The 22,903-nt window shown below is 33.3% G+C and overlaps 2 protein-coding genes across 5 annotated transcripts; one reads left to right on the forward strand and one right to left on the reverse strand.

Annotated features, from left to right (window-relative positions):
• Nucleotides 1–610: 610 nt before the first annotated feature.
• Nucleotides 611–22,601, forward strand: LOC113523100 (uncharacterized). 4 transcript variants are annotated; one of them, XM_026908982.3, is made up of 18 exons: nucleotides 611–950; nucleotides 1,305–1,578; nucleotides 9,937–10,068; nucleotides 12,514–12,710; nucleotides 12,854–12,995; nucleotides 13,445–13,538; nucleotides 13,612–13,791; nucleotides 14,203–14,367; nucleotides 14,591–14,756; nucleotides 15,112–15,258; nucleotides 15,687–15,905; nucleotides 16,237–16,474; nucleotides 16,756–16,896; nucleotides 17,394–17,513; nucleotides 17,839–18,040; nucleotides 18,835–19,074; nucleotides 20,960–21,148; nucleotides 21,515–22,601. In XM_026908982.3, the coding sequence occupies exons 3-18, from the start codon at nucleotides 9,938–9,940 to the stop codon at nucleotides 21,683–21,685; spliced, it is 2,742 nt and encodes a 913-aa protein (XP_026764783.2). In that variant the 5' UTR covers nucleotides 611–950; nucleotides 1,305–1,578; nucleotide 9,937; the 3' UTR covers nucleotides 21,686–22,601. The 4 variants fall into 4 exon arrangements, with proteins under 4 accessions (XP_026764783.2, XP_052753732.1, XP_031769648.1 ...); XM_052897772.1 differs by having other exon boundaries at nucleotides 1,407–1,578; XM_031913788.2 differs by lacking the exon at nucleotides 18,835–19,074 and having other exon boundaries at nucleotides 616–950.
• LOC113523101 (GTP:AMP phosphotransferase AK3, mitochondrial) lies at nucleotides 4,122–5,912 on the reverse strand. The gene has a single exon (XM_026908985.3). The coding sequence runs from the start codon at nucleotides 5,501–5,503 to the stop codon at nucleotides 4,847–4,849; it is 657 nt and encodes a 218-aa protein (XP_026764786.1). The 5' UTR covers nucleotides 5,504–5,912; the 3' UTR covers nucleotides 4,122–4,846.
• Nucleotides 22,602–22,903: the final 302 nt, after the last annotated feature.

Here is a 22,903-nt window from a genome sequence, read left to right on the forward strand (position 1 = left end):
TAATTTTCAATAACTAAAAAAATAACTATTTTTATTTGTTTTAATGAGAACTTAAAAAGTCATTCGATATCATGCATCTGGAAAAATTTGCCTGTAGCTCAGAATAAAATAATTCAAAGAATTTACCTAATAATAAGTAATATTCAGAATTTGTTAATATTCCTTTGTTCTAGTTATTGATGGTTCAAACTATAGTAAAGTATAGATTTACATAAATTGTTCATTTTACAAGAGGTTACATGAATCTTTTGAAAATTCAACGAAAAACGTTACTGCTTAAATGGTCATTACACACATATCGCAGTACTTATTCAATTTGACGACCTCCAAAAGATAGGCAATATCAACCTTAACCGTATGGTAATGACGTCCTGAGCTGACGCAGACTAGTGGTAGGTACTTCCATATTTCACTTTACGTAACACACTGGGAGTAACCCCAGCGACATTTCACGACTTGTTATTAGGGAGTGGGTATCGAGCCTTGGGCGGCGGCGGCGTCGCGTTGTACGGCGTCGTAGGTCGTGACGCGACGAGCGAGTGACGTCACTCGCTAGGGTGGAGGGTGCACAGCCGATAGGGCAAGGGTAGATGTCCCCCAGTGAAAGTCGGCTGTACGGCGTCAGTTCAGTATCGCCTGGCGCGCCAGCCACTACGCGCGATTGTCCTCGTCCTCTATTCGTATATAACCTCTAAACCCCATGCACCATCCACTATATTCGCTGAATTTACGACGACACCAACTTCTAAAGTCGATGAGAAACTCGTACTCTAAATTGAGACAGTCATAAAGTCTCTGAAAATTTCCGTCGTCTTTAGTTTCTGTGCACTATTATTTTGAATGTTTCGAAAGAAATGTGCGAATTCGTCTTAGTATATTAAGACATTGACAAGCTATACAAAGTGATTAAAAGTAGAGCAATTGAAGAAATGTCAGCTGTTCACACTTAGGTATTAAAATAAAAATAAATACTATGTATTATTTGCTTAATTAAATGAATGTCAACTATAAAAAAGTGAAAAATGTTTGTAATTATGAAGCAGAAAGTATGTATCAGATATGAGTCAATGTATGAGCTGTATAAATAGATATAACCCAGTTACAACGACCCTGAAATTGTAGCTTGCAATTATTATACTCTCCGGGTTATTCCCGAATCATAAACATTATTAGATACAGAAATTGATAAGACTTGCATGCAAAGTTTACAAATAGAGTGTGTTCTGATATTTGGGAATGACCTACAAGTTGGGTTATTGGGCCTACGACTCTTGTTAAACTTTTTATTTACAATCTAATTTCAGCGGCGGTACACGAAGGCGGCTAAAAATAACTGGGGTTCGCGCGCTCGTGTCTCGCCCGCAGCCGGTGCGCCTTTTCACTCAATACACTATTTCTGTCTGTAGGAAAGCAATAAGATATCTACATGAAAACTAAGATTTGTGAACGATTGCTATATGGACAATGAGAAAAGTGCGTAAAAAGAAGCCCATTGTCGCAACGCGACACTGATTCACATGTATAGGTAGTGTTGTAAAAGAATTGTGCTTCCTACGTTACAGTCCCGCATTTGAAAAAGTGAGTATCCGTGTGTTTTTTTAGTATGTTTCTTATAGTAACAATTACAATTTAATCTGCATACAGCGTTAATCGTAAAAAATATACTAACCAAACCAAAATCCAGTTATTTACATATATTCATCAAATTGAACAACTTTGTGTACAAAGAAATATAAAAATAATATTCGAAACCTATGACACAATGAAATTTAATCAATTATTGTATTTCAACTATCATCTATGAAGATAGTTATTCAATTTTATTAACAAGTTTAACTTTATTTCGAGTTAGGTAGTAGATAGATATACTTATCCATTACAATTACTTGGCTAAATACTTTTATCTGTAATGCAAATTTTGATTCAAATACAATAACACAAAACTATGTAAAAAATGGCCTACACGTACTCGTATTTTAAAAATTGATGTTTTGATATCCAAGTCGATGTAACTCTCGGATCGGCTAAACGGGAACGGTCATCTAGACGAGAAAAGGATCCAATTTAAAAAACTTTTATTTTTATACAGCTTAGAATGACAAACAAGCTGTCGGAAACATGAACAGCGCCGAGGACATCACAACTTATCTAATCTACACTGTGAAACCCATGTGAATCTCGCGCGTTGCCCTTCCTAAGGTCTAAGTTGTTATTCCTTGTACCTGTAATTTCATTGCCATATCCCATCTCACAAATCGAAACTCAGTCATACAAGTACAGCTGTTTAACGATATAACAAATAAGTCTTGTACTAGATAACATGGACAGCTACTGTGTTGACACGTGTGCAGTTTCCATGTGACTCTTCAATGACCTCACAGATGATGTGTCCATTGCGGGCTATAGATAGGAAGTGTATTGTAGAAAGATTTATTACAAGTTTTATTGAAATTATGTTTAATTGAAATTACCACAGGAAGACCAGCAATGAATTTAGAAACATTAAATCGATTAATTGATGTTTAATATAGACTACTTTTGGACAGCAGAAAACGATCTTGGAGTCGGGGCAATTACTTTTGTTTTTTTTTTGTTACTTTTTTACCTTTTTATTTGAAGTGGTCGGTCACTAAACAAAATTGCACACAAAATACTAGATGGCGCTAGAATTGACACTTGTGGTTTCTGTTGATTTTTTTATAATTCAAAATATTTTGTGACAAAATTTCTAAATTGACGAGTGGCAGAATTTTAAATTCTGATCAGATAATAGGATGACTTTTACCGTAACCAGGCGTCTGAAGAATATTAAGCAATATTTTTCGACGCGTTTTTATAAAAAATAAAACAATAAGTTTATTAATGCAATATAGTCATATGAACTTATGAATAAATTATTGACAACTAAAATTACGGTAAAATTGGTGTTAATGTATATATCTTTCCAAAGTTAATATTTCTAATCAATGTATTTTTTTACATTAAACTGTTTAGCAATGTTTTTAAAAGTATATAGGCATACCTATACTATTGGCATACCTATTTTGACTTAAATCCATTTAAAAAAAATAAGATTGAGTTATCAAATTGAAAATTTTATTTTAGAGATAGGTAAAAATGACGCTTCAGTATCGACCCACGTCAGCATTCCACGTTTGTTTGCATGAAAAAAATAAACGACTTGACCATCTTAATGTTTAAGTTACAGACTACCAAAATCTATTTACCTGTCAATTTATTTCCAAATCGCATTTATTTCTTACGCTTCGAACCTAAGTTCCATCATTACCAATATGGTAATAGCTCCGTACAAAAATCTACATGGATAATTATAATAATGTTTATTTAATAAAACAATAAACAGACAGTTATCACTATACATCATACACATGTTCACAAAAAAAATATTACTTGTTAAAAAGGTCCCCACTCAGCATTGTAAGGCAGTGTCAATAGACTACAGCGAGGCCTTCGAGTACCTCTGTCCTACTTGTTTCTGCCGTGAAGCAGCTATACTTGCTCGGCTGTATTTCATTTTGAATTGTTCTGAAATTACAGACTACATAGGATTAAAGGGGGTACCATGAGCAAAACAATATGTATATCCGTGATAGCCGTGGTGTCGTTCATGTCTATAGGCGACAGTTACTACTTTCCGTCAAAAAGGCAATGAGCTTATAATACTTAGAATGGCAATTCTAAGTATCATAAAAAAACTATCATGTTTTTCATCAGTTCATTTACCATTTCATATGAATAAAAAAATAATAAACTAAGAATCATTCATTAATAAAAATTATACATGCAGTTTCCTCTAAAATATTAAATTGAAAGAATATTGTCCAACTTAGAATGGCAAACAAGCTAATGACTCATCACACAGAAAGTCGTATTTGTCGCCTATAAACAAGAACCATTCTCATATTGCAATTTTTTAAACTCTCGTCTATGTAAGAGACTTCCATAGTAAATAAGGTTACCCTCAAATAATCACCACTTAAGGATACTTACACATCAGATATTGCTTATGGTTTATATCAATCCTCATTCTAGGTATGAATTATGATTTACCTTATGATGGTTTCATTGTATTTCATTTTTATGTAATTTAATAAAACATGTTATAACAATTATAATTATTTATTCAACAAATACACAACAAAAATCTATTACATCAATTAAACCTATGTTTTGTATAATAATAAAAAATAATAATTTGAGCTTTTTAGAATACATAAATTTGAATCAAACATTCCTAATGCTAACAAAATTATGCTTATCTATATTTATTATTATACAGACTAGCCATACAAAGGCACTAATTATTTCCTACAGTATAATAAATTGTGCTGTTATTAACCACTTTTGGAAGACCATTAGTAAATTATGACATCTTAGTATAACAATTGTATACAACTTTTTCTTTGGTAAAATATTCTGGCACTATTCTGGTATGCAATGTAATTACTATTCATATTTGGTGCATACCTAAATAAAATTGTATAAAATAAAAATACCATTTACCTTTTCATTTCATTATTTATATAATTTTGGCAAGATCCCACAAATGTTTAAATATAAATAAAATATAAATATGTCAATAAACATAATACAATCAGAAATTATTTAAAATTTAATAACTACCTACTTATATACTACTTTTTAAATACACAACATGCTTCCAAAAGTTTATTTAATATAAAAAATTAAAATATGTTATATTAAATGTATTATGATTTACTTACAGGATTAGGCAAATAGTGCAATATCTAGTTATTTGTTAATTAAAATTGTTAACAGCACCAACCCTACACAGTATATAAATAAAAAAAGACAAATAAATACTTCACTTAATTAGTATAGGATCTAAATAAGCTGTTACCTTTGGCCATATTTCATCAGATGTGCGCCCTTCAAACTCTTTGAGAATATTTTTATTCCTATAATAGTCGATGACAGGCCTTGTTGCACTTTCATATATTTCCAACCTCTTCCTCACAGCCTCAGGTTTATCGTCAGGTCTTTGAACTAAATCTTCACCAGTTACATCGTCTTTGCCCTCAACTTTTGGTGTATTGAAACCAATGTTATAAACTCTCCCAGAAGGCAAATGAACCCAGCGGTTCTTTACTCGGTCAATAATAACCTCGAAGGGCACTACTAAATTTAACACTACATCCACTGGTTGCACTTTCCACAATGCATCTGCTTGAGCTACTGTTCTTGGAAAACCATCCAGCAACCATGACTTATTATTCACCTTATTTAATTCGGTAATCATGAATTTTATCATTACATCATCTGGTACCAGTTTCCCTTCATTCAAGTATTTCTTTACTTCTTTCCCTAAATCAGTTTGTTTTTCTATGTGGTCCCTCAGCTTGTCCCCACTTGATACATGTGATACATTATACTTCTTCACTATACGAGACGATATTGTACCCTTTCCTGATGCTGGAGCTCCAAGTATCAGTAGCTTCAATAATTTCGTCTTTATAGTCATGTTGAGCGATTAAACAAGTCGTTTGACCTTTGTATCACGCGTACTTTGATCGCTACACGCATTCGTGTAAAGCTTGTATTTATAAATATGCTCACCTAACAGTCAAGCTCACTTCTATTATCGATGAGTGGAAGTCAGCCGAGATTATTTTATTATCAACATAATTGATAAAATGTATTGATAAATAATATTATCCAATCAATACAATAGGGTTAGATTAGTTACGATAATTAAAGACACATAAGTATTATTTCGCAGGCTCATACTGATATGCACACATTTTATACGATTTTTATTATTATACAATATATAAATTCTTACACACTTAAAAGAAAAAATAGATAATTTCGAAAATAATTTCAAAACAAATACCAATGCCTTGAAACAACACCACACTAAACTGTCAATGTCAAAGTCAAACAAAATGTCAAAAGAAGGCAAGTGTCTTCAGGTTGTCACCACAGATTATCGTAGGTATGTACTTCCAAAATCTTTGGGTACTTGTATTTTTTTTAATGGATTATAAAGGAATAGTTACCTGCGCTATTGGAATACGCTGACACTGCAACAGTGAAGAATCATAGGTGAGGATTAAAAGGCATGTCAGTTATTTCATCGTGACGAATTCCACTAGAATTAACCACGACGATTTTTAAGAGGAACCGCGTGAAGGTCGACCTGATAAGGTGTATTGCTAACAATAGGTCAAGTAGACCCCATTACTAACAAACCCTTTCCCTCTTGAGTACTTGTATTGGTAACGAACATAAATTATATCGATAGCACGAATCCACAGACATACCAAAGTATTCACGCGTCGATTTTTAAAACGGATCAACTATTTGTCAGCAAATTGTCAAAATAGCTGACTCGTTATTTTTATTAATAAGTATTCTATATACTTGCGCATATGACATATCTATATTTAATTATTTAATAAATAAAATGAGTTATTTCACATTAAAAAGGTGCAGAAACTATAAGACAGAAAATAGGACTAAAAAGCAGTCACTTATCACCGCTATCTTAAATTTTAACCATAAATACATTTATAAATATTCACACACATTTTAAAAGAATTGACGCCAATTTTTAGTATTGCAAATAAACGAAAAAATTCCCCACATTTGAAATAAAATTCGCAAAATGAGGTAGACTTTTCCATATGAATTTAATTATTTTTAATTGTTATTTGTACATCTATGCTTATTTTTTACATATTTTTTATGTGCGTATATACTTAGAGATATTATTAGGTATTATGCAGACTATTCAATGTTATTCATATTAATAAATGAACGAAAGGATTTTTATTATTTGCTTGTTTTAAAATCGATATCAGAAAATTCGTATACATTTCAAATATGGATCAAGTCTCATAATAATCAAAATTTTTATTTAAAGCGATAAATGTATTTCTTTTAAAAAGAATTAACAAAATAGCATTAAAATTTTAAACGTTAGCTAAACTATAGTTCAACATGTCACGCACCTAAAATTTTTCTGTGTAATACTCTAGAGAGCGCACTTAGCTCCATTTTGAACACTTACTCCACTACAAACTGCGAGTCTTTCGCAATTCATGCTGCATTTATTTAGTGTTCACAAAGCTTATTGTTCTAAATCTAAAAGTATCTCACGTATATTATTATGCTTTCGTACTAACCATACGTCTAGAGTCGCTGCATAAACGACGTCATAATCTTTTATTAAATTATTAAATAAGAGTATTCATTACTAATAATCTTCTCTCCTTCAACGTAAACTTAACCTTATCAACCGATTTTTTTAAATAGACGATAATAGAATGATTGCTTTGCTCGCGCTATTGATCTATACTAACGGGAGACTAGTACCAGATGGTAAGGAATGATAAGGATGAACTGTTTGCAATATGTGTAATCAATGAATGGGATATATTTAAATACCTATGCCCATAAAATATTACTCTTCTTTCATTAATAATTGGGTAATTATTAGCAGTGGGCCCGCTAGTCCCCATTACTACCTACACTAACGATATACACTAGCAGGGCACCAGAGAGGGACAATGGGTGAGGATGGACGCAGGTCCGCTTTCCTATTATAACAAGATTATCAAGAATTAACCACGATTAGGGACCATGTGGAAGTCGACATGATAATGTACATTATTACTAGTAATGGGGTAGGGGAGACCGAGGAGAGTTGAACCATTTTTTATATTGAGACCCATAACTTTTTAATTAAGCGATAGAAATTAACTTGTATTATACTAAATTAAACCTTGTTTAACTAACTAATAAATGTTTAGGACAAAAACTGCTACTATTTCTTTTTTACCCATAAAAAGTTGACTTAAAGACAACTAGTGAGTTTGTATCAACTCCCCTCTTACTGAGATAAATTGAAACACTGGTCTAGGAGAGTTGAAACAATTATTATCTGGAAGCAATCCATTATTAAGAGACACAGATTTGTAAGTAAATGTTATATTAAAGTTACAATTATTCTTAATTTGTACTATCAGTCTCATAGTTACAATATTGAGATCTTAGAAACAAAAAAATAGCAAATAATTATACACTGAAATTTATAGAAAAAAAAAAAAAAAAAATCTTAGTCAAACAAATAGTTATGGCACACATAAGATATTTTGCCTTCAGTGCATTCCAGGTGTGCCCATGCCTTACACTCCATACACTGGATCCATTGTTCATTTAGCTTATTTCTACAATCCCTGAAATATTATATATTGTATTAACTTTTTCTGGGTGTGAGCGCATCCAGTTATCACATGTCCTGTTGACAGCTTTTTTCATAGGGCCAAAGATAGCTCGATCCATGGGCTGAAGTTTGTGAGTACAATATGGTGGAAATGTTAACAAAACAATTCCATTTTCCTTACAGAAATTAATGTTCTTTACAGCAGTATGTGAGGCATGGTTGTCCAGCAATAACGGAACTACAATATCTTTAGAATGACCGGACTTAATTTTTAAAATGTTCAAGAAATAAATAAAAATCATCTTCTTGGAACCATCCAGATCCGTTGGCTACTCCCATAGATCCAGATGGCCCATCACGAATACAATGATCATTAAAACGCTTGCGTGGGATTATAAACATTGGTGGAATGCAATTTCCTATTGCATTACAAGCTAACGCGATGGTGACCAAAGTGCCTCTTTTTGTCGAGGTCATGGCACTGACCTGTTTTTAACCTCGTTTGGAAATGACTCGATCTGGTTTTTGGACAGTTGTTATTCCAGATTCTTCACCATTCCAGATGTCCTTTGCGTCCAAGTGGTGTTTATCAAGCACAGATGTATAGTTTTTAAAAAACAATTCTACGTTAGTTTTGTTAAAGCTGGTCGCATGACCAAAACAAAATACTAATGCATAACAAAATGCAAACGAGGTGAGTTGAAACAGGCTGTTTCAACTCTCCCAGGGTACAGAAGTCGGCTGCCATTAGGTTTGAGCTGATATAACTTTGTTACACTACACAGTCATGCAAAATCTTTATTGCAGTTTAAATCTTAGATTCATAAGCTGGCAAATAACATAATACACTTAGGCTAAAACAGTTAATTAATAAAAATTTTGATAAAGATATTATTATGATGAAAACTTACTTTTATGTATTTTTTCACCTGATATTTAATAGCGGTGTAAGCGTCTATCATGGTGCATGAACGAATACTGAGCACCCGAGCGGGTGGCAGGAGGATAAAATTAGCAAAGTTACCAACTTGCTAGTGCTTTTAGATTTCCAGAAATTTGTATTGTTTCAACCTACCTTTGGTTCAGTTTTCCTCGGTCTCCCCTACATTATTACTAGTAATCCCCGTTACTGACAATCCATTTCCTCTAATGAAAACTGTTTCCAACAATCAATGAATAGGACATATCTAGACGATAGAGCAGACTAGATAATAGGGCATATAGAGACTAGTACCTAAGGTATGATGGATGAGGATGAGAAAACTGTTTGTCATATGTGTAATCAATGAATGGGCTATATTTAGATATCTATGCCCATAAACTGTTACTCTGCTTTCATTAATAATCGGGTAAATAAATTTCTAAAACTCTCATAACATAGAAATTAGAATTTCAGTGGGTGGATCTAATATAATAAAATACTTTAGATAGGTACATATAAGAAAAAAATAGAAAGCTTTTAAATGATCAAAGAGAGTAAATAAATAATTTGCGAATTCAAAGGAAATTTGCAGAAAAAATACAAAGGTTATCTCAAGTTAAAGCTAATAAATTTTATAATGTTATATCTATGTAGGAGATAAAAGAACTTCCTATTTTGAGCAAAATTAAGTACTGTTATTATAATATACTGATAATAACAGCCAATTATTTAGTACCAGAAATTACGTTAATATAAGTTTCATAAAAAAATTAATTGATCTGCAATTATAATACATAAATTCCAGGATGGCGCTGGTAATGTTGCCGTGTGACCTGCCCTGGTGGACTTCAGTTCAAAGACATCTAAAACATCTGCTTTTGGCATCATCACCATCTAAACTAACTGCAAACATGTTAAAAATTCATGACATGTGCAAGTAAGTACATAATACTCCCAATTCTGTTTTATGTTACTTATTATTTCTTGTGTATTTTTTGATATTACGTGCTGCAAACCGAAGTAACTATGAGATGAATGCAATACGTTTTTTCGGAAGTCTGTTCTTACTTTGTTTTGGTTAAAAAGTGTACATACAGTGTTAAGGTAAAAGGCGTAATTTTTATGGGGCACTTCATCCTCACTATTTCATACGATTGACGAGATGGGGACATCTCGTCAATCAAATCTCGTCGTCAAAAGAGGGGTCCTTGTTAATTTGTTGTATTGAGAGTACTAGGTAGATAGGAAGATGAAAACATTTGTAATATCATGAATATGATTGTCCTTCTAAAATGGCTAGTAATATTTATATATGAAGCACTATGGTAAAGACTAGCTGCGGCCATTGGTTAAAACAGGAAAAAGGTCAACCAGCGAATATGCAGTCTCCCCGGCAACCCGCTGAAACATATGCTATAATTTACATTTATTAATAGAATATGAGACTTAATATTATAGGAGTGGGGGAGAGGTATTTACATGTGTGAGTATTTACAAATGGGTGTTGAATGGTGAGAGGATTAGAAATTGGTTTATTAATTGCTTTGAGGCGATTGATAATGTGTGTACAGAAATTTGTGAAAGCTATCGCAGATGTCTCCTTACTAATAATTTCCTTGCGCCAAGAGCAGCCTTAATAGTCTAGTCTCTGTCGGCTGAGTATGAGGCGCGTCAAATAAGGTGTTCGGAACTCTTTGATGTCTTTTGTGTGTGAGAAATCATTCCCCAATGAGAAAACTAGATGATTCTTTTACTTATTTAGAATTGACGCCACTGAGTATTCCCTTTTTGATATGATACCGAGCATCGGAAACGTGTTCACTCGATTTGCAACCTTGAATATGGTAGCACGTTTTGCCATTTCGTCTGCATGCTCGTTTCCGATGATACCAACCTGTGTCTTCACTTACACAAATTTGTACGAGTTAGAAATCCAGTGTAGAATCTGGTGAATACAGTTAACCGTCAACTCGCGATTGCTACGCTGGTGTGGCGCTATAATCGCCGATCGGCTTTCAGAAAAAGTTACGACAGAAGTACAAGTCATACTGGAAATTACGACCCAATCTATGCCCGTTTGGATGGCGATCAGTTCGGCCATGAAAACTGTATTCGTAAAATGTAACTTGACCTTCAGGACGGACTCGCCTTTAGGTCAGTAAATAACAGCTACCGCGTCTGTATTCCCTATATCCAGATAGCTCTAGTCGCTATATATCGAATACTGCGCAGTCTTGGTAAATCCTTGGACATTCTTTTTGTTGTAGCAGTATACCATAAGCTCGTAGCTTATAGTGTATCTCTCAACAAACTGTCTCTAACGGACCATCAGATGGAAAATGGCAACTGTCGGTTATCTATAGACATAACAACATGGCATACAATATAGATGTTATATATAACAATACTAGCGAGTCACCCCGGCTTCGCTCGAGTGCAATGCCGCACCGCTATGTAACTGCATTTTAAATCTGTAATATCTTCGGAAATATTTATTTAAATCACATGCTGTAAAGGGCCACATTGATCTATATTAAATGGACAATGTATTTAAGGTATTTAATTGGATAAAAATTAATGCTTTATTGCTTAAAATCAATTCGTAAATAAACCATTTTTCACGTAAAATGTAATGTATAAAAAATGGTTATTGTGTGTTATCCTTAAGAGATAGACATATACCATCGCGGACTTTTTTGTTGATCTTTTTAAGTTGTATAATACTGTAGTACATTATTTTGATTTATCTTGTGGAGTTCAGTCAGCGTTTGCAATGTAAGCGCAAAAAATGTGTTTATTTACATCACATTAGAAACCTCTAAATTTATCAGTGTTTCTCTACAATATTATGCGTGTATTATACATATAAACCTTCTTCTTGAATCACTCTCTTTATTAAAAACAACCGCTTTAAAATCCGTTGTGTAGTTTTGAAGATTTAAGCATACATAGGGACGGACAGCCAGCGACAGCGACTTTGTTGTATACTATGTAGTGATAGGCACGTTGGACTTTACAGAATACATTAAAACATTGTGTGAAAATTATTTTCATATATCGACCCCTATTCCACATTCGCCATTACATATACAGATACAAGATACAGCTTAGTTTAGGCTCCAGATTTCCCACAAATTACAATACTTATATTTTTGTATAAAAGTAAATAATCTGTACACATACAATAATTTGTGAAAATGAAATAAACTCATTATTATTATATATTATTATTAGGCTTATGTCCAGCAGTGGACGGATAATGGCTGAAAAGATGATGATGATTAGCCATTATAGCGATTTCGCGATATATATTTTGTTTCTTGACATTGTACTTTGTCTAATGTTAATTGAGATTAACATAGTAAATCTTAATATCTAATAGCATAGGAATAGATCCAGATGACGATGTCAAAGACCCGGATCTCATGAAGGGCTTAGAGAAATTTCTAGAAGAAGAGTTGACTGAGGATGAGCGAAGTCATTTCCTGGACAACACCATAAGGATCATGGTCAATCGAGCGTTACATTTAAAGAGATGGCGGCCTCCGAAGGGACTCATGTTCAGTCTACAGCAACAAAGTAAATATAATTTATATATTTCTCTTAATACTACTCACCCTATATTTATATCTATACTAGCTTTTATTTTGCGTGAAATTAATAATTTATTTCACACGATTCATGTACATAAATACCGACAATTTATATATATATTTTTTCAGGTGACGTTGTAGAACTAGATCACAACTTCGTGTCGTCCCTTATTGCTCATGCTTTTTTCTCTACCTTCCCAAAAAGAACGCTCAAAACACATCCGACACTACAAGACTTCAATTTTACGCATTTTTTTAAGAATTTACATAGGTAAGATTTTTTTCACAAAATATGTAAACTATTTTGATATTTACTGATGATACAGTTTTACGTTATTCAATTAATATTATAGTTATAGGTTATAATAATTGTTATATAGGTATTCAGTGTTAGCTAGATCTCACTTAAACTATTATATCATAAAGTAGCAATAATTTATCTTTTCTAATAACATTTGTTTTAGACATGACACTTAAAAAACTCAGGCTGCACAGTATATAGATACTTTTGTGTCCATTTCGTTGTTTATTTTTAGGCAATGGCTTTATTTATTATCGAATATGTCCGTCCATCAACTTGTTTGTTATTCCCAATATTAAAAAAACTGTTTCTAGAAATTCCCATAATACGTTAAAATTTCTTATACCTTTTCATCGTACCTTCTTTATGTATCTGTTAAAACATATAAATAAACATTAAAATACTTGCACATATTACAGAAAATCGCAAAGAAATAAATTAAAAAGTTTACTACATTATTTCGAATGGCTAGACAAAAACAGCGACGAAGGAACAATTAAATTAAGCCGACAGGTAATTGAATGTCTTTACGTTTTACACATTTTCGAGGCAAATTAACTTTTCACGATGATCGTGTATTAAATAGGTGATGACGTCAAAACAATGGCTTACGATAGAAGACTGGCTAGAATGTACATTACCGTTATGCAAACTATTGGTAAGGCACGAGGGCCGCCCGGAACGATGCGAGAACGATGAAGCCATTAGGGTATGTTTCGCATCCAGCAGAGTGGGTGGGGACGTCCTCATTGACGGAGACTCACAGGTAAATTAATACTTCAACCATGTTATTATAAAACTCACTCGTTTAGACTTAATTTGAAAACTAAAACTGAGCATCACTGTAACCAAATCAAACTTTTATAACTCTACTAAAGTTATTACATTCGTTACATTATTTTACTAAATTAGTGTGCTCTAATTCAAGCATCATGATTTACTAAATATCTTATTGATATTCTTTAAGCTAGACAATTCTGTTATGAGAAATTTAAATATAATAGAACATCTAAATACACAACTCAAAATAGGCAGAGCAAAGAAATTAAAAAAAAATGTTACTAAATAAATCCGATAAAGATAGAACCAAGAACTCGCTTAAACACACGCGACAAAGATTGTTATATTAACGTAAAATATTATTTCAAATATTTTAAAAACTAAAAACTGCTTTCAGGAATCATTGTCAATGTTCATGATGCCAGAATTGTTACCAGCAATGTTATCCGTAGAAGCGCTAGAAGACAACGAAGTATTGAAAGTCGAAGGAGTTAGAATGTTTAGCAGAATCTGTGGCAAAAAACATAAGACCAACGTAGAATTACTAAGTGAACCAAAAACGGTAACTAGATATATTAGCTATAAATGGAGTTGTAAGGACATTAACAAATCGCGATAAACTGATAACCCTCATCGTAAGATACCGAAGAATCCCACTTCGAACAACTTCATTCATTCATTCTCTCAAACGAAAATCAATAATTCCTCGTCACAACTTAATATTAAGCAGTGATCGCAGACTAAGCTATTTTCCTTTTACATTATCTATCATATTTTTATTACAGGTAAACGTCTGTTTGATGGATGCAGAAGATTACAGTAGTCTTCCGCTAGGTCAGTGGGAAGAGGACAACGTTTTACGAGAGCTTAATAAGTGTCTACTAGCGTTCCAACAGACTCCAATGAAAAGTCGGGATAACCCGCGGCATGAACGTCGATTATCGCCTATTGGTCAGTTAAAAATGCAATGTAATGTTTTAATTAATAATCTTATAAATTATACTACTTATCTCTCTTTTCATTTAAGAGTTTCCTCTTGTCGGTGCAACTAATTCATGCATCTTCCTCCAGCCAGCTCTATCCCAGGCCATATCCGATTCGATACCCCGACAAGAGCCAGGGGTAAATATGTCGCACCGCACCATAAAAAATTACATTTTAAAAAAGTATTCTCAAATATTATCATAGGTCGAAAATAATTACGATTAGTTTTGCATATACTCTACAAAAAATTAGATAAAATTCGAATACTGCAAATATTCATTAATTCTACACGTTTCATTTGGCAAAATTTTGTCATTTACAGGGGAATCTTTCAGCCACACGCCACCGGAAGTAGAAGCGACGGTAGTTATAAAACAAGCATCGTCGTGCAGCACCATCAACAGCTACAGCAGTAGAAGCCCATCCCCACAGAACTATTGCGCAGCCACTCTAAATCTTAACGATCCAAGTAATTATACCTTTATTTCTTTGATTTGTTTCAACACAATCGAGTTTCTAATGAGAAATCTAAACCTTTCTTTTGTTAGACTGATTTTAGTAAATATTAAAATAAATAATTCTCATTGTGTAGAAAAGTCAAGTCTTTGAGATTGCTAACTTTGTGATCTTACATTTATAATATAGCTACGAATTTGAATCTTTTATACTAAATCGACAAGTAACCAAGATGTTTGTTTACAAAATCCATATTTTGATATTCAACCTACATTCCTCAGAGAATAAACAATTTACACGAATAATTATGCTGCATTTCAGCTTTTTACAATTGACCGAACAATCTATATGGCAATGAAGGCACTAACGTTACATAAAAAATTAGTAACCCTTACATGTATTTATACTTAACTGTACTGTAGCTTACACAATTGTTTTCAGGTGTCGAACTAACAAAGAGGAAATGCTGGCTCTCACCTGACGGCAGCACTTTAAATAACCGACGAGGAAGGTTCATAGTTCTCGGCTCTTCAGGCGAATGTCTCCCAGTCACACGGTCTCCTGGTCACCCAAATTTAGAGACTCAGGAGGACAGTCTCTATTCTAGTTGTAATTCGAGTGACGATGAATACCACAGCGCCAATGATAGTTTCGATTACGGTAAGTAACCACCTACCGTAAATAAATATCTAACATTAAACAAAAACATTTAGATGCTTAGAATGCCTACTCGTGAACTTTACAGCTTTTTATAAAACAATGTTTACACAGTTAGAAATTTCACAAAACATTAATTTGCAATGATTTCAACATTAATAACTACTAAATTTACACTGGGACAATACACAATGGAATCGATTCTGATGTACCACCTTAAAATAATAATTTCCCTATAATATCAAATTTAAATTCTAAAAATCTATTTCCAATATTTAGTATTATCTTTTGAACTCTACGAGCCGATATATTCAAATTCAAGAATTTTCTACAGGAGGTAGCGAAGATGAAGGGAGAGGGGAAAGCGCACGTCCAAATTCATTCCAGTATTCTAAAGAGTTGTCAACTGAGGAGAGACGAATAAGCTTTGCCGATAGACTGCGAGAAGCCTTACGAAGGGAAGCTGAGAATTCATGCACCACCAGTACGACAGGAGACTGGTCTACTGACAGTTCGAGCTATGCGGTCGGAATCAGTATATCAGGAGCTGAAGTTAATGATAATGATATTAGGTAAACTGACACAAACAAACCCTTCGAGTACACATCCATATTCATGGATAAGTAGGTTTATTCACTTTAAACAACTCACAAATTACTAAAGAAGATGAATATATACAGTATTTTTTAATAATTTTTAATACTATTTTGCATGAAACATGAGTTTTATTAATATTGTAAAATCACAAGTGTGGACTCGATTGAGTAGGCACTTTTAGGATTGAGCGAAAATATTTATCTATATACCTAGACCCATACATAATTTTACTCACATTACTTTTCTATAATTTTAGAGTTAAGAGAGGCGGATCGGTAGGTTTTGTATTAACAGAAAAAGAAACATCGAGCAATGGTAACCCATCGCCTAGGCATCGGGTACTGGGCAGGAAAGAAACTGGGAATAGCTCCAAATATAGCTTCAGTACAGAATATACGTAAGTACAATTTTAATTGGGTATATTTTATTACTTAAAAAGGAACCTATCAATTATTCATAGTACATTTGTATGGTAGTAAATTAATTTGAGAGAAAGTATCTTGGACACTTGGAAATAATATAATTGTATTAGTAAATTAATTAATAAATGTCGATAAAATGATGAACAAATATATAATGAAAATAAGGAAGGATGGAATTACAATGAAATAGGAGAAGGCAATTATAGCAAGTAATGACGTTCTTGTAAATTTGTAAACGCTTTTGGCACCCATTTCTTTATGACTAGTCCGTAACTGGCATGGTATATTCAGATGGAAATAAAAAGAAAAAGCTATTAATTGGTAAGCGCTTGAGAACAGGTGAGCCAGTTTATTATTGAAATGTCTTGTAATAAACCGATTAATATTTACAGAAAAAAAAATTATATTTGAACATCTCGAATCGGCTAATAAATAAATACCTAGACATTTTATTTATGGATAACACTTTCAGATCTGAGTTAGAAGAAGTGTACGAGCAGTTCAACCAGTGGCTCAACGATCCGATAGTAGACGCTGAATCCGGGGAACATAAAACGCGAGAGTTAGACTCTCGGGACTTGGCTGTGATAAGGTAGGATTAGCATACAAAAGTAATGCTTATATAATATTTCTCAAATTTTTTGAGCATTCATCATCATCATCATCATATCAGCCGTTAACTGTCCACTGCTGAACATAATCCTCCCCTTAAGCCGGATTTGCCAATAGTTGCCATACTTGGCATGTGAATTGGCAACCGCAGTTTGGCTTTAAAGATGTTTTAAGAGGGATGCTGCTGCCCACCCGTCGCCCTTCCTTAATCGCCTCTCACGACACCCACGGGAAAGGAAGAGATAGCTTATTCTATGCCGGGACCTCACCCAATGGGTATAATAAAATTACAATGTTCCGTGCAGATTTGCGGGTTCTCTCCTGAAGCGTACGCTGAGCGAGTCGATGGCATGCGGTGTAGGCGGCGTGGGCGAGGGTGCAGCAGAGGCGGCAGAATTGTACGGCCGCGATGCCAGGGACCGCACCGGCCCGCGCCGCCTGGCGCTCGCCGCCCGCTCGCTGTCTCTAGAGCTGGCTCGGCATCGACACCGTCTCGCTGCACAGTTGGTGAGGCTCGCATATTATATTATTTTATTCCAATTATTTTGTTTAATTCCGGTATCATTAATACAAGTGCGACTACCAAACTTTAAGGACGCCTGCCACTGGTAGAGTCTCTATGACCTTCCTTATTAACATAAACGTATTTAGGACCCATGGAGGCGGGCGAAAATACACACAAAAACAAATAGACACAGCAATCTGCCTAACGGCTTATCCTATGTTTATACTTAAGGCAATAACACTTATATTTTGTTATTTTATTAATTTAACATGACCCACGTTTAGTTAATTGATATCGCTAATATGTATTAGTCTTTCAATAGATAAATTTATAATATCTAAGTACTATTCTATTATCTCCCCACACAATTAGTCATGTTCATAATATTTATACATTTCTACTATTATTTTACTTATTTAAATACTAAATAATGACCTATAGGTGTACTAGGCCATTTTTGTAGTGTAGTATAAGATAGATATCTTACTATAAGAATATGTAGATATATAATAAATTAACATTCTTACGTAATATGAAACAAATTATAGTTTAAATCTATGGCTAAAAATTAACAGGGCATTTTTATCTAATAATAATTATGTATGTAACGCCTAATGATTATGTAAGTACATATAATATGTATTTTATTTTATACAGGCCAAAATGTTTCACCAATTTCGGATTAAGTACGAACGCTCATATAGTAAATAGGTAACACATCACCCACATTATTGTATCATAATGTAACCAATCCAGCTTCACTGCCTCAAATTCACAATACTGTATGTTTTGACAGAAACGTAAAATAAAAGACTCTATACCGGAGGAGATTATAGAAACCACAAGAACATACAACAGTCGGGACGAAGCAGAGAACCTGAGGTCATTCAGTACTTCGACTGAAACTTGTTCAACGGAAATACAGAACTCGAACTTTAGGAAGAAAAAGTTGAATTGGGTGATAAACATGATTGTACATACGATAGAAGAAACAATAGAGTGTGAACCTGTTACTATAAAACTAAAAAAACCTAAGGTCAGACGAACGCCTGTCTGTCGCTAATATTAAATTCGAATTACGCACTCATATCGAAAATACTAACATAACATTACAATGTACGAATAATGTTACAAATTCTTTGCTTTCTGTCAAAACATATATTTGTGATTTTCTGCATGATTTGTAACAGAAATACTTATTTTTAGTGTCATTTATAATTCGCACATCATATTTCCATATACACGTATTTTTATAACATTTTTCTCATATTCTTATGATAGTACTAAATAACATACAAGGTTGACATAAAGTGGCTTTCCTCGCAGAAATAATACAGGAGAATTTCAAAATAAACCATGAATCTGAGAAGACAAATAATTGGGAATGAAATGATTGCTCTACCGAAATAGAAGAAACAATAGAGTGTGAGACTTTGTATAAAACGTTTGCTTGGGTACGCTCTGTCCCATTCGTGTTTCTACCGTGAAGCAGTTGTGTTTGCATGGCTGTGTTTCGGTTTGAATAATGTGATATTCTTTGAATTTACTGTCAAAAATATATTTGTGATTTTCCTCATTTGGAATGGCAACTTATTTTTAGTGTCATCATAAACAGTACACTCTGTTATGTCCATGGTATTTTTATAACATTTTTTATATTCGACGGTTACCACTTTCCATCAGGTGGACCGTGGCTTGTTTGCCATTCTAAGTTTCAAAATATGAAAAAAAAAAAAAAAAAGCTCTAGGTATATACTTCGTATGTCAGAAGACGTTGATCCCTGCTGTTGTAGATAATTGGGTCTATAGGAAGTGATACAATTCGAAATGGGGTTTTAAAATAACTTACAAATTATAAAAACTGATGACATCGCCTCTCGCAAAATACTACTTACTCTTACCACGCCACATTCATTGGTTTGATCGCAGTATGAAATACCTTTTTAAAATTACGACAAAGCCAATTATATCCTATGCCGTATACAATAGGCATAGAAATAACAAGTGCCTCGATTCTAAGGCTATCCATTTTGCTAGAGTTTCAGAAGATTTAACTGTATGAGAATGAAGTATAAAACCTCTATTTACTAAAGCGATATAAAAGTGCTTTGAAAAATTGGAGCTTTCCGAGGAATTTTACAAAACACCTGTAAACATATCTATGGAAGCGGTGCCATTTCCGGTATTATTGATAACTTTCCATAGATAAACTACTCTTATTCCGAACAGCGAATGTATTTCAGATGTGGTAAAAAACCTGGCTGTACAAATACCTATACATATTCACTTTCGCTCCTGTGTCTTCGACTTTTGTGTAAAAAGACTTCATATTTGACAAAGATAAAGAAATGAAGCGATTTTATTGACTGGATTTTTCCTCAAATTATACTTTGATATATAGCCTAAAAACAAGCATATGGCCCAACTAGGCATATGCTCAAAAAGCGTTTGCAGATTTTATCACAATGAGGAAAAAACGCCGCAGCGCTTAATGTGTGGCTGTAGCCCACTAACAAATAAACGATATATCTTCTTTGGAAAACACACTATATCCTGAGGACATAAAAATCATCGCTACAAAGAGGAATTAGCAGCGAACTTTAAAAAAAGGGCGAGCACAAAAAATTACGGAAAGGTCGCAGTGTCACAGGTTTTTCTGCCTGAAAAGGCCCGTTATCAATAATAATAATAGCCTAAAAACAAAAAGTTTAACGTGATGGACTTCTTCATCACGGAAATATCATATCTAGGTATCAACATATCTGGGTACTTACTCCTCCAAACAGTTTAATTATTCTACTTGTCTTAATCGACTTACGACAATAAGAACTATACAATGCTATTAATATGCATTTATAACAGACCAACTTAATAATTATAGCAAAAATAATATCAGTAAATGCAATGTTGATTGTTCACAGCTAAATCAGTTAGCACACAAGATAGTGACGGGTGGCTCGTGTCGACCAGTCGCCACTGGTAACTGGGGTTGTGGCAAAAGACAACGAGGTCACCCTCAACTCAAGCTTCTCCTGCAGTGGCTCGGCGCCAGCGTTGCCGGTGTACCGGCACTTCTATACTATACATTCGGCAATGAAAAGCTGTTCAAGGTACTGTGATTACTTACTTTATACAGAGAATGTAGGTGCTTCAAAAATATGACAATAATGACAGAAATATCAACAAATAATAGCAATACGTATACTTTTACTATTCATAAAATATGCCACCTTTTTTCTTAAAAATTCTAAAATAATATACATTTTCCTTTAGGGTATCTAGAATATTGTAGACACCACTGTATTAGTAATTGAAATAGAAATATATGATACTTGTTCAAATGATATGAGTAGTAATGTCGAACTTTATAATTTCAATAATTTGAGAGCCGTTTCAATGGGTTATAAGGTGCTCAATTCAATTTTTTGTAAAATTTTTTGTCTATTTTTTTAATAAATAATTTGTTTATATTCCAGCTTGATACCCTCGTCAGAGTCATAGTAGACAGGAAGTGGACTGTCGGACAGTTAGCACGCGCCGTGCTAAAATTCGCACGACAAATTCTCCATGAACCACATGTGATACCTGACAACCACTCGCTATTCGACGAATTAATCGGTATCGAAAAAATACCGGATGATACATAGCGCCGATACTTCAAACTTTATGCTGAAAGGCATAAGGTTTAATTTAAATGTAAAATAAACTTGATATCATATTGGCTGCGATTTTTATGTAGATCAAGTGTAAGTCCTTGCGACAAGGCACTTTGAGATAAAAAAAAATCTGTATCTCTTTTGAGTTTTATATTGAAGTAATAGATACTCGTAGTCATATGTACCGTGAGTGATTCCGATAATTTGCACGTTTATGCAAATAATATTCACATCTTTTGTTTTTGTTGCTCCTAAAATTATTTTATAATAATGCATTTAAAACATGTCTCATCATATTTGTACCATTACCTAGATTTTAATCGTTTATATTATCACTCAATAGAAAAGACAAGTGTCTTCATTTTACACAGTACTTATCGAGCAATTTTAGATACAGTTTACGGCATAGTTATGACGAAGCAATATTAGTAGTGGAAATTCGATTTGAATACATAACTTAAAAATATTTTTATACAAAACTATCTCTATTAAAGTACAAGTATAAAATTGTTATTTAACATTTATCAATTTATCGTTAATGAATTTAAACAAACTTATTATAAATGTGATTTATATAAATAATAACGATAAAATTATTTTACATTAACGTTTGTAGAGCCGTGCTGGTGCAAGACTGTTATATTACTTGAAATATAATTTCACCATATCTTTTGCTTGCTGAAAATCAACGAGAAATTAAGATTGTGTGTCAATATCACTTACCAAAGAATAATGAATGCATAGTGAGCATCTCTTCACGTATTTCGTTTGTTGCATCACGTTGCAATGATCTTCATTTGACAAAGTCTTCCATAGCAAGAATCTCGATGTGTCCAAAGTTTGTTAATTTTATGTAATGAAGAAATACTCAAGCTGGATGATGGGAAATAAATTATTACGCTACGGATTTTTCATTTTATTTATACTACTATATTTTCCTATTTTCTTATTTACGCGACACTATTTCATACATATCGTCATAGTCGTAGAATATTGACGGATCTGACAAATATTACATATATAGATCCGTCAGTATTCTACGACTAAGACGATATAATAATTTTAGAATCGTTCCTTTCCTAAATTAGCCCAAACAAGAATTGAACCCAGAATCATTCTGCAAAACAAGCTATTGTACTATTAAAACCTATAACAAATGCGAAACTTTGTAACGATCGATGTATAGATGTTTGTTGCTCTTTCACACAT

Source organism: Galleria mellonella, unplaced genomic scaffold, assembly GCF_026898425.1.
Source record: "Galleria mellonella isolate WM207_F2 unplaced genomic scaffold, CSIRO_AGI_GalMel_v1 utg38, whole genome shotgun sequence".
NCBI lineage: Eukaryota > Metazoa > Arthropoda > Insecta > Lepidoptera > Pyralidae > Galleria > Galleria mellonella.